General features: G+C 39.7%; 1 protein-coding gene across 1 annotated transcript in view; it reads right to left on the reverse strand.

Moving 5' to 3' along the window:
* Positions 1 to 13,463, reverse strand: part of cdk19 (cyclin dependent kinase 19) — a 69,398-nt gene that overhangs the window by 25,402 nt on the left and 30,533 nt on the right. Inside the window, exons 3-4 of the mRNA XM_084952125.1 lie at positions 3,542 to 3,652; positions 3,084 to 3,224 (exon numbers count right to left, since the gene is read on the reverse strand). Coding sequence (XP_084808251.1) covers positions 3,084 to 3,224; positions 3,542 to 3,652 — 252 coding nt within the window. The remainder of the gene's footprint in view (positions 1 to 3,083; positions 3,225 to 3,541; positions 3,653 to 13,463) is intronic.

Consider the following 13,463-nt stretch of genomic DNA (forward strand, 5'->3'; position numbering starts at 1 on the left):
TCAGCAGTGTCGATTCTTCCTGTGCACTTCCAGCTACTTTTTCACTGCAGTGTTTTAATTTATCAGTAACAGAATAATAATTATCAGCTCAGTAAAAGGAATTATAAGGTTATCGGTTCTTAGACTCTCACTACAATCAGCTGTGTCTCTAGCAGGAAAAAAGTGGCACAGTTTACATTACTTTTATTTTTATTACACTATAGAATGAGAGCGCGATGGTAAAGTGGAGACTGCTCCAGGACAGAAACAACTGCTAACACCTTGCACCTGCACAGACAGCATGCTAACACTAAGCTAGCCAAGAGCCCAGAGTGGTGTTAAAGCTGAGTAAATGCTGACCCCAGCCCAGCACTGCGATAAAGTGAGCCGTCATTTGTGGCGAAATCAGCCACTGCTGAACTTCAAAGGGTAACAAACTGAAGCCTGTAGCCTCCATTTCTACCTGTTCATGTTTCTAAAATAGAATCACTGTGGTGATCGCTTTAGAGTGCTGGTTTTCATCTTCGCTCTGTGCTGTCAGCTTTGTTTTCATACCTAAATTCAAAGAAAAAAGATCATGAGTCTACTTATATAGGTAGATGAGGTGTTGGTGTGTGGGGCTGTAGCCTGTAGGTTTATATTGTTAAAGAGAGGGAAGAGAAATACCTCCAACATCCACAAACATTTCACCACGAAGCATGTAATGATTTGCATGAGTGTAACGTCACTGATATGCTGCTTAGAGATGGTGGCAACTCGCAAAGTGGAGCCAATGAGAATTGATAAGTGATATTGACAATGGAATCGGAATTGCTAAATTCCTATCAATTCCCATCCCTACTCCTTGTAAGGAGGAATTTAATACTACCGTGTTTTGTATTTTATCTAAATGGTCTGTTTCATAGGATTCACACAAAGAATCCTGAATTTTGTTGGAGTTGTTTGTTGTTGTTTTCTTTTCTTTCTTTTTTTTTACCCCAGGGTCTTGTTTTTAAGGTGTGATTTATCTGACAACTGAGGCAAAGGCCACTGTATACAACATAACACCAAATATGGCATGTTTCTGTTGAGTGAAGTGAGGGTGTGCAGGATTAATGCCGGACTAAGCAAACAGATGATGAAGTCAACTAGAGCAGAGGCTATGGATAGCTATAACCCTCAGCAAAGACACTATTCATAGATTTAATGCTGACTGGTAAAAAGGTTGGCCCGAACAAAAAGAAACATCAAAGGAGAAAAAAGCATGAATGAGGACAACAAACAGTTGCTGCAGTGGACAGTTTCAGCTTACATGCTGGGACCTTCTCATCATAGGTGCACATGAGTACGTCAGTGGCCTGTCTACAGTACAAACACATGTGAGGAGCCATAACATGACTGGCTGAGAACACAAACATTTATGGTCTCGTCACTGACGCATTTACAGTATCCAAACTGTCAGTTACAGTGGATATCAGTGAAATCCTGATATCCAAGACAGATTTAATAAAATAAAACACAAACTTTCATAAGTGCGATAAGTCTGACGGCCTGACTAAACCAGACAGAGCAGCAGTGGGAGAGTCATTTCTGAGTCAGTGTTCACTTAACTTACCATCTAAATCACTCAAAGCTGTCTCACCTGTCATTTGAGGTTAGCCGAAATCCTAACTTGCACAAACTAACTAACTTTACCTTTAGTTTACCTTTAACTGATAAATCAATACTGGTGGCTTTTTAAGTATTTACCTTCAAGAGAGAAACTTTTATAGATACCTTGTGGATCACCAACAGACTGAAATACCTACTTGATCCATTCAGGTTTGCATAATGTGCTGTCAAGACACCACATGACTACAAAGGATCGTTTGGGATTACGTAAGAGTTGACAACCGGACATAAAGAAAACGGAACCCATAGACAGAAGCTTGAACTGTTTGGCAGCTCTGCCCTTTGACTTCTGAATCTGATTTATCTAAAGCCAAAAGCTTAGCTAACTTTCGCTTAAACAGTGTAATCTCAGTGAGCCAGTCTTACCAGAGCATTATCTGGAAAAAGGACTCAGTGCAGCCCATCTGACGTCAAAGCAGCAATGGCAGTAATCAAATCAAAGTTTCACCACATAATCTGCTGTTTGGTTAATTATACTTTTTCATCCACAAGCAAAAGTGCACATGGTCCTCAGTGGTGCGTGACAGATGCAGGGAGGCAGAGAGAGGCAGGGGAGATGCACTTACAGATGGGCTGTGGGAGTTTGCAGTGCTGAGTCAGATGTTGGGAATTGTTCCAATTCTGCTTTTTCTTTCTTTAACATGTGACAGATCTGTTTTCTCAGAAGGTGCCTGGAGACACGTTGACTGGTTATTTTCGGTGGTACTAGCATAACAAAATTGTATCTCCAAACAGACTGTCAGAAATCAGGTAATATACACAGCGACCTCCCTTCAACCAAAGCCCTGTGGGAAAAGCGAGGAGAACAGAGTCTCACAGGAACCACGTGTGTGTTGGAACCAGGTTAAAGGGTAGACGGGAGTCAGAAAGCACTCAGAGTTCAGGTCATTGTGCTTCTTCCAACAAATAAAATCATCATAACACATCACACGAAGACATAACAACGAAAGGCAGTGAAATAACACAGCTCTGCTCGGTGGAATCGTTCCGTGTGAACGAGTTCTGTGAGCAGTAGATATAGTAGTAGAGTAGAGTGGACAGCCTTCAGATAAGAGGTTCAGATATTTTCTCCCTAAATTTTCATTCCTAACAGTAAGATAGTCACACTATTTTATTTTCATTTCCTAATTGTTATCTAACACCTGTTACAGGAAGGTTTTACTTCCAGTATCAGTGGATTTTTAGCTTTTCAAACTGCTTAGCTTTAGTAGTTTGAGCAGTTTGAGTTTGTTTTTGTATTTATAAAAATACGTGGTGGTGGTGGTGGGGATCTTTGTTGTTTCAGATAACAGAAGGAAGTATGTTATTATATTTAACTTCATACCTAGCGTTTCCTTTCAGTTTCTCAATTTTAATAACCTTGGTTAATCACAATGCCTTTGGAAACATATGTATCGAGTGGGTAAGTGTCTGTAAAGGGAAATGAGAGCACTGAAGCTAATATAGCCACTCACCAGATCCCTGTGGAGCACCCAGTTGGCATGGAGGTAATGGATCCCATCCAGGATCTGATACAAGAGAGACTTCACCATCCCTCGGGGCAGCTGCATAGGCTTCTTATTGGCCTTGGAGGCGCGGTGGAACTTGATGATGTGCTGTGAAGCAAAGAAAGGGTTTGCCTCACTTATGCATGCCTCATCAGATGGAATAAACACAATATCTACAAAACCACCTCCAGTTGTCTCCTTTTCATACTTTCCCCAGAGCAACAAAAATATGAGTGAACAAATAAAACATTTGTAACAATCCAGAGACACTGCGGCTGCTGTTTATACACAATATTAACGGTTTAGGCACAGTGCTGAATCTTAATGTAAACATCATTAGGTAACCGTTTCTGTAGCACGAGGTTTTCTGTCATTCATTAATCATATGAACAGTTTGCTTGCAGTAATGGCGCAGAGAGACTCACCCACAAGTCGTGTTCGGCGTAGTCAAAGAGGAGCCAGACCTTTCTGTCGCTGTGGGACAGGAACACTTTCTGGAGGGCGATCACATTTGGGTGTTTCAGTTCTCGTAACAGCTGGAACACACAGTGGAAAGGTCTGATTAATGTTTGATGTCAGGTTTGTGCATCACATATGCTCATCTGATAACGATGTAACAACTGGCGAAAAGCACGAAATCAAGAAATAAGAAATAAGAAAAAATGTTAACTTTTGCATCTTCAAGAAAACAGCAAAAAGGAGCCGGAGGAATAAAAGTAAAATGGTAGACAAGAACAAAGTGTCGCCTGTCCTCACACACCTTAAATAATCTTGAATTGCCCCCCAAAAAGACAAGGAATGATGGGTAATTACATATAAACCATTTGGAGCCTTTTATGCAAAAGCCCTTACAGTGCTATGGTTGAATGAGATGAATATCTGAAATGAGACACCCAACAGTTGATAAATGTCTCATTTATTTTGTCAATGCTCTAGAGATTATACCTTAGTCTGGCCGCAACGTCTGCATTCGTGATTAGCATGATTTCTTTATGCAAAGCATCCATAAAGAACAATCATCTGTCACTATGACAAACTCGTGCCTACAACTCTGCAAAGAGTGGACAGTGAATCAACAGTCATGCGTACAGTATGACATGATACCTTTGGATGATAGATGACTATCATGTAGGCGGTGAGTAATTCACTTATGATAAGATGATTAGCTTTGATTAGCTTTCTGATTGTATTCGTCAAATGGCACTGTAGAAAAGTTAAACATGCATTGTAATGCATCCCTTTGTGGAAGATTTGAAGGGATAAATAGGTTCCCATAGATTCAGTGAGATACCTGTAAGCTACTTCAGCTTCATGCTAGTGCATTTTGTGGAGAATGTAAGGTATGGTTTTATAGCTACAATTTATAGATATCCCTTAAATGTCTCAAATACAGCTCATGAGCAAAGAGGCAAAGAGGACAACTCTAAGCACTGAATGTGACTGTGCTTGTGTTGTGGGTTGGAGTGTTTTCAAAAACAACTCATTCAAACTACATGAACGAGTAACCAAAATTTACAGGACACCAAAGATAAGAAAAAAGAAATAAATACACCTCCAGCTCTCTTTGTGACAGTTTGTGTTTAGACCATTAAAGTGTTGAAAGGTTTTCGAAATTTTTTCTTTTCTTCACCGCTCTTCAAAATCCATCTGAGGCTTCAGACTTAAATAAAAACCAAAATTAGGTCTAGGGAAGCATCAATCCCACTTTTTTTAGTTCCAGTATAATACAGATGACAAATCAGCAAAACACGGTTTAAGCTTGATGTTGACTTAAATTTTAAGGACTGATTATCAGTCTCTTGCTCAAAGATGTCGGATCAGTATTGGAACCCTCCCTTTGTGGTCCCACTTTAGTTGGGTAAGTGGTTAGGAAAAATGATGGATCAATTTACATATTAACTCATCATATTAACTCAAATCACATTCGCTTGACCTGATATATACAAATAAAATTATATTTAGTGATATTTGCATTGGCTAGAAGTTTCAGGGACCAAAGTGTGATTAGTGTGAACAGCTGGCTAACGCAGTGCACATTTCCACATCATTCAAGCGCTGCTACTTTAAGCAGCTCATTGATTTCACCAACTCCCATTTGGACTATCCTATTTGCTGACCCATCATGGACAATCCATAATCAATCGTGCCCTTTAGACAGGCCCACGGGGTGTTTCAGTCAGCGAATAGACTGAATTCAAACATGACTCTCACCTACAGGGTGAATTACTCATTAGTGCATGCTAACATAACTGCTTTTGTCATTCACCTCCATCACAAACAGAGAATAAAGTATTCAGATGCACACAGTGGCTGACCTGAAACCAAAAGGTAAATATCAAGGAAATGTACTGGGGAGTAAGACTAAACACTATGAGAACACATTGCCGCCATAAGCAGTTTTTTGTTTGTTTTTTTAAATCAAACACCTAAAAGGAGGTACAGCTTCAGCCCTCTAATTCACACTCCAAGAGTAACTAAGGCTGAGGCTAAAATACCTCACGGCTTTCAAACTGGGTCATACACTCACAGGGAAAAGCTCTAATTTCACAGAGAAACCACTAACACAAATCCACAGTTACACTGCTTTCTGAATAGTACTGCACTACTATTACCTTCTGAAGTCATCATATAAAGCATCTTCATTTAAAAAATTGCTATATAAATATATATATTAATATTTATATGGTCATGTGAAAAAGAATGTTGTCACAGGACTACTTGCACATGATTGAACAGCAGAACCATCCTTTACAACATGGAGGAATTTAACCCCACTCTTCTTTAAAACATTCCTTTAGTTCACTGCAGACTGCACAGTGGTGTTTAACGAGTCTTTTTCACATATCTGCACCTACAGCTTGTAGAATTTTAAAAATGTTTGTTTTGACACTTGCAGTCACACTTTGTCCCATTTTCTGCTTCAGAGAATTACAAACATTTTAGGAAGTTCCACTCCCACACACACACACACACACACACACACACACACACACACACACCACTTGATACAGATTTCTCGAATGTAAACAGATACAAAACTAATCTTTCATTCGTCTCTAGTTTGTACTGGACGTCTTCACATCACTTCACATGTATTTATATCCTTGTGGGGACATCTCATTTACATCATGCTTTCCCTAGCTGATTACCCTAACCCTAACCATCAAAAATGAATGCCTAACCCTAAACATTTCCACATCATTCCACACCTAAACCCATTAACACCTGACCTGTCCAGAGGTTCAGTCAATGAGCTCGTCAATAGCTTCAATGCTAAAATGTTAAATGTTATGGACACAATTGCTCCCATTAAAGTGAAGGTTATCTCTGGAAGGAAAAAGTCTCCATGGAGAAACTCCACACTGGTGAAAAATGAAAAAGGAGAGTGTAGGAAAGCCGAGCGCAGATGGAGAAAAACAAACCTCCAGGTTCATTATGACATCTATAAAGAGAAACTTCACAACTATAATTTACAACTGAGGAGTGCAAGGAGGTCCTATTTCTCTGACATCAACACCAAAAACAGTCATAATGCTCGGGTCTTATTTTCTACAGTTGACAGGCTAACAAACCCTCCTGTGTCAGTGGCAGCTGAACTTCATTCAACCATGGCCTGCAATAACTTTGCCAAATTCTTCACAGAAAAAATCCAAAAGATTAGACAAGCAATTGGTACATCAACAGCAGATTCAGGATATGTACTGTGTCCACCGAAAAACTGTTTAAACACCATCAAACAGTTTCACCCTATTAACAGCAAAGACCTGGAGGACATCTTAGGTTAACTGAACTCCTCCTCTTGCTGTTTAGATGTCCTGCCAACAAGTTTTTTCAAAAAGGTCTCAAAGACTTTGGAGTCAGACCTGTTACTGATCGTCAACTTTTCTTTAATGTCAGGTGTGTTTCCAGAACCACTAAAAACTGCTGTAATTAAACCTATATTGAAAAAGGACAATCTTGACAAGACACAAATGAACAACTACAGGCCGATCTCAAATCTCCCATTTTTAAGTAAGATCATTGAAAAAGCAGTTTCTCAACAGCTCAATTACTTCTTAAAACAGAATAACTGCTATGATGCCTTCCAGTCAGGTTTTAGACAGAACCACAGCACTGAAACCGCTCTGACCAAAGTGTTTAATGACATATGTCTGAATACAGACAGTGGAAAAATGTCAGTCATAGTTTTACTGGATCTCAGTGCAGCATTTGCTACAGTTGACCACAACATATTACTCAAACGACTGGAGAACTGGGCAGGTCTTTCAGGAACTGTACTAAACTGGTTCAAAACACACTTAGAAAACAGGAAATACTTTGTATCAATAGGTAACTTCACATCTGAGCAGACAAGTATCACATGTGGAGTTCCCCAAGGTTCCATCTTGGGAGCCCTTCTGTTTAACATTTACATGCTCCCACTGGCACAGATTATAAAGAACAACAAAATAAACTACCACAGCTATGCAGATGACACACAAATATATATCACAATGTCACCAGGAGATCGAGGCCCTGTACAGGCTCTTGGTAAATGCATTGAGGAAATTAATGACTGGTTGTGCCACAGTTTTCTCCAGCTAAACAAAAACAAAACTGAAGTAACAGTTTTTGGTGCCAAAGAAAAATGATTACAGGTCACCAGAGAACTTCAATCTATACACCTAAAAACCACCAACCAGGCGAGAAATTTGGGTGTAGTGATGGATGCAGACCTAAACTTAGAAAAACACATTAAGACAATAACAAAATCAGCTTACTATCACCTTAAGAATATATCAAGGATAAAAGATCTGATGTCTCAACAGGACCTGGAAAAACTAGTCCATGCATTCATCTTTAGTAGGCTTGATTATTGTAACAGCATCTTTACAGGTCTACCTAAAAAATCAGTCAGACAACTACAGCTCATTCAGAACTCTGCTGCTCAAGTCCTCACTAAGACCAAAAAAGTGGACCACATCAGTCCAGCTCTGAGGTCTTTACACTGGCTGCCTGTCCGTCAGAGGATAGACTTTAAAGTTCTGATGCTGGTCTATAAAGCTCTGAATGGTTTAGGACCAAAATACATCAGTGACCTCCTGACCCAGTATGAACCTTCCAGATCCCTCAGGTCATCTGGATCCGGTTTTTTATCAGTTCCCAGAGTCAGAGCCAGACACGGAGAAGCTGCATTCAGCTTTTATGCTCCATATATCTGGAACAAACTCCCAGAAAGCCCCAGATCAGCTGAAACACTCAGTTTATTTAAATCCAGGTTAAAGACTCACCTATTCTCAGCTGCATTTGAATAAAACACCAAATCCACACTTTTAAGGTTACATTTCAAAACTTACATTTTAACTACTGATTTTATCTACTGTTCTGATTTTATCTACTGTTTTTTTTAATCAATTTTAAATCATGCTTTTTATTTGTTTTTGTTTTTAATGTCTCTGTGAAGCACTTTGAATCACCTTGTTTTTGAATTGTGCTATATAAATAAACTTGCCTTGCCTTGCCTAAACCTATCCCTAACCTAATTGTAACCCTAACTGTAACTAAAACCGCATTTTGAGTATCAAAAATGCCTTCAAACTGGGAACTGGGATTTTGGTCCCCATAAGGGCTGTTGGTCTAGTATAGTAAACTTCCAATTTCTGGTACCCACAAAGATATTAATACACACACACAAAGTGAGAGAAGTCATATAGAGCCCAACGGCTTTTTGGGGGGTTCCTTTTTGTTAATGAATTTATTTTCTGGTCTATATAAGGTGAAAAAAATATTTTATCCAAATTGACGGCTTCAAGTGTCTTCTTTAACTCAACAAACTGAAATAAGTAAGGTTTAGATTCACGTATGCCATGAAGCAAATCATGGATTACAGTACACACAGCTAACTGACTAAAAGCATCAACCACAGAAGTATTCACATGATCGAAAATAGATAATAAGATTCTACCCAGTAAATACACATCAGATCAATTAGAATATTTCTCACTATACCCTCAAGGTAGGCAAGAATAGCTCTATCTCAGAAAACGGCAGAGAGGGGTACAATACTGGAATTGTATCCAGGCTATTTGGTTTTGCCTCATATGGGGAAATGAGGTTTGTGTTTAATAACAGCCTTAATCCACAGGCTATAATGGGGCATTGTGATAGTAAGCTTGGGCTTAGGGCTTGAATCCCCCCATGCACTACAGCACCACTTTAAACCACCACTTAGGCCGCATGCTGAACGAGGCAGACCCAGTGCGACTTTGTGATCACTGACTCTATGCGGGACCACGGTTAAACACAAAGTCCATAGCTGACACAGATTAGAGACTATGGGCTAACCCGTGTATTATTTAATAACCCACTCCCATAGGTTAACTCCTGATGATTTTGATATGTTTACTGACAGCTGGGACAGACTCCAGCCCAGACGTGGAGAGGTTGGAGCATGAAGCAATGGCTTCATGGTAACTTGTTAACTAGTTAATTTAAACAATTCTTTAGCAAAAGTTGTACAAACACAAAAAATACCCCCCAAAAGTTTCCTCTACAAAAAAAAAAAACATGACAGAAGCCACATTTGCTATAATAAGTCACAAAATACACATCCTATTTACAGTCAACATGTCAGCACTTAAGCGAGGTTCAGGCTTAGCTTACACTTTAGACACATTGTAAACAAACACAGCATCAAATGGACGTGTGCTGTATTAATCCCTGGCTGCTAAAATCTGCAGGCCAAGCATCCTTGGCCAAGATGCTAAACTCTGATTGCTCCCAATTCATTCATCGTGTAAGTCTGTGTGAATGTGTGTATAAATAAGACTTGTTATTTAAAGCGTTTTGAGTGCTCAAAGAACCAGAAAAACACCGCTAGCAAGTAAACATACATGTAAACAATGCAGATTAGCAAACAGCACAAGCTATACTTTTATAAATGTTTGGCAAGGAAGAAAATGTCCCCAGTGTGTTTGTAAAGCCCCAGGGATACAAACATGTTCTCGTGAGTAACCAGGGATGTACACACAAAAACTTTGTCACATGTTTGCCCCACAATAAACCTGGTTGGTAAAAGAAGATTTATGGATTCATGTTGATTGACACTGTCACCTCAAGAAGGTTCCTGGTTTGAATCTCCTGGTAGTCTAACTTCACAATTCACAAAGGGAAACTGGTTCTTGAGTGTCACAGGTCACAAAACATTGTTCTGCTCATCTGCTGTAGGTAAGAATATACTGCCAATATCTGAGTAAAGGAAGTGGTTGACGGTGTAAAATTGACCAGTCCAAACACCATGGCCACCCTTCATTGACCCACTATCAAAGGCAACATGAAGTAACAACCATTTCTCTACTTGGCTTCACATGACAGGAACAAAACAGCACGAGATGCACTGGTGTATGTACAAAATATGGTTATCTCTCCTGTAAATAAAGATTTTTTCACAGGGAGCTTCACTTTGCAACCTGCTGACAAAATAACACAGAGTCCTGGGAAAACACTAACACAGGTCATAATCACGCACGTCTATAATCCTGGGAGAAATCCAGAGGTCCTCTGGGAAAAAAACTTTAAATTGCAGAAAATCTTGTGACCAGGCCATTTAGGCCACACGTGCTGGGATGGTGGGCTTGCCCTAAATCGTCACCACATTGAACAGCTTTCTGCAAAAACCTGCTGATCTTAAACTCACTGAGTATCTGAATAAAAGCTGAACTACAAACTTTTGCCCACATTTCACTACATAAACTGATCATTATGTGTAAAGTAAATAGGAAAAAGAGGGATAAATACACAGAACCAAAGATCTGACTGTTTGGCCTTCAAAGTGAAATAGGTCAAAGAAAAAAAAAAAAACCACTCAGTGGTTTCTAAATATTTGAAGCTAAACCAGATTTAGTCCACTTCGAACAAGCTCACCCGAGAACCAACTGGGTGCACGTCATTGAGCATCATATGACATTTTGAATTTCCATCTATTCTGCATCTGACATCTAAGACAGGACATCTACCATTGTCAGCAGTGGGTTAGAATGAAACCATTGCTTTGTTTCTAGTGCAGCTGTTATTCAGTATCCGGGATCACATTTCTGTAAACCACTCATAGCTCTGTTCCAAGAAATCAACTTTTAGTTTCACATTTTACCTAAAAATGCGGTTGCATGATGGTGGCATGAGTGGTACTGCTGCCTCACAGTAAGAAGGTTTCTGGTTTGAATGTGGAACTGGTACTGTGCAGCTACACAGCACCAAGAAGTGCTTGTTACGGGTGACTGGTGACTGGTATCAGTACTTTGTAGGGAGCTGGAATGTTTGAATTCCTACTGCTAAACATTATTATGACTAATACTGACTGACACATTCTTTCGAAAGACTAAACTAGAATTAATCTGATAGATTTCACCTGACCTCGATGGTCTGTTTTGGCTACATCTCAGACTTCACATTAGCGTCTCAAAGTGCATAACACTGACGGAAGGTTTAGCGAGCAACAAAAGGCCACAAGAAAAGCAGTTGTGCCCTGGATCTTGCTGCTCGTGAGGACTGAATAACAACTTTTCTTGTGTGGCTGGCAGGCAATAGATCCACTTCAGGCTGCTTCGTGCCTGCCACTGGTTAGAGACAAACACTGCAACTCTGTCTACGGGGGGTGATGGGCCGGGCCTTCTCCCTCCACAAAGAACAAAAGTGGCGGCTACAGGCTGAGCCAGACAGCAGCAGAGCAGCAGCCATTTGGTGTTCTTACAGTATAAATACTAGTGACTAGAGAGTGGGATGCAGCTGCACCTATAACTAATGATGCATCACATCAGAAGAATATTTCCTTACCACAACAACAGCTGTCCCTGTGCATGTATGCTCTGTGCTTTACCAGGTTTTATTTCTTTAGATGAGTCTTAATCATGAAAGAAAAGCCGCCCCTTTCGAGGACAGCAGGACACCAGCACTCATTTTGCCCCTAGCAACCATCAGCTACCAACACCCTGTACAAATACAACTAAAGTATGTTCCTGTTTGCACAGCGATTGCCAAGACTGGCCGACGTGGGCCAGAAAACACACAAGCCCGTCTCATTGATAAGGCAGTCAGAGATTATAAAAGCCCATAATATTATATTTCTACCCTTCAGCCACTTTATTACTGTGGAATGTTCTTGGAGTAGATCATTATTACTGCATGAATGATTGCACACTTATCTAAACATGAAGGAAGGCTAACGAAAACAAAATAACATCCTTCAGTTATATGATCTGGCGTCTGTGTGCCCACAAGTGCTGCTATGCCAGAAGGGAATGTTTATGAGGGCAGGACATTTAGCTAAACAAAAGCCATTGTGACCCAACAGGGGAAACAGCTCGTTTTATGGAAATAATAAAATCCAGGAACAATGTTTCAATTCATGAAGGTCAAATGTAATGAAGGGAACAGATGTGAAACAGCAGGTGGGTGAAAATAAATAAGCCATGACAGATTTTGGCGCACTTTGATAAAAATTGGAACAAAAAAAAGAAATTATTTCATATTTTTACAGAACCATACTTGGCCGTTACTTATTCAGTTTTTGCTATGTTTTGCTCATCCACCAACAACTGTTCACCAGCTACTTACTTTGTAAGTATTTGGTAATAGACTACAAAGAAACTCAGTCATAACATCATAATATAAAAAGACTGCCAGAGCTGTTTACACCTCCCCATTTCTCCAGTTCCTAAGATAATGACTATGAGAACAGATTATAATTAAAAGACAATCTGGCTAGGTGAACACAAATCATCTTATTTGCTGACATGCTATTATCTGTCAACAAGAGAAAACATAACACATGTGACTCAACAAATAAAATTTAATATCAGAAGTGTCACTGTAAATAAGCCAAATGCAGTTAACACGGCTGATAGCGAACAAGTTTACCAAATACAGATATGATTAACTCAGCTCTCAGTGCCACTAATGACCTAATATCACAGCACGTTAACTGCCCATTGGCTACTATGCTAAAATCATATTCTAAGAGAAGATTCATTTCTGTTTCTATATACAGTTGTAATACATTTTCATTCATTTCCTCCAGCGAGGGTACTTACAGGTATCCTGTGCTGGATTCATGTAGGGGTTCCTAAAGTTTACACACAGCTTCCTGACCATACTTAAAGTGCCAACACTGCCCAGATCTATCATGTTTTTGGCTTTCTTTGTCACCTGTGACAGGAAGGCTTTCCACAGAGAGCCCTTAGTAATGTCACAGAGAGGTGACATACCATACCATAATCAGAACTTCATTTACCCAGTAGATTTAACACCCTTTGTTTTTGTTTTTTTAACTTGGCCTTTTCAGCTTTATTTGATAGGGACAGTAGAGACTGA

Source organism: Perissodus microlepis, chromosome 15, assembly GCF_051167445.1.
Source record: "Perissodus microlepis isolate ML-2025 ecotype Zambia chromosome 15, ASM5116744v1, whole genome shotgun sequence".
In the NCBI taxonomy this organism is placed as follows: Eukaryota; Metazoa; Chordata; class Actinopteri; order Cichliformes; family Cichlidae; genus Perissodus; species Perissodus microlepis.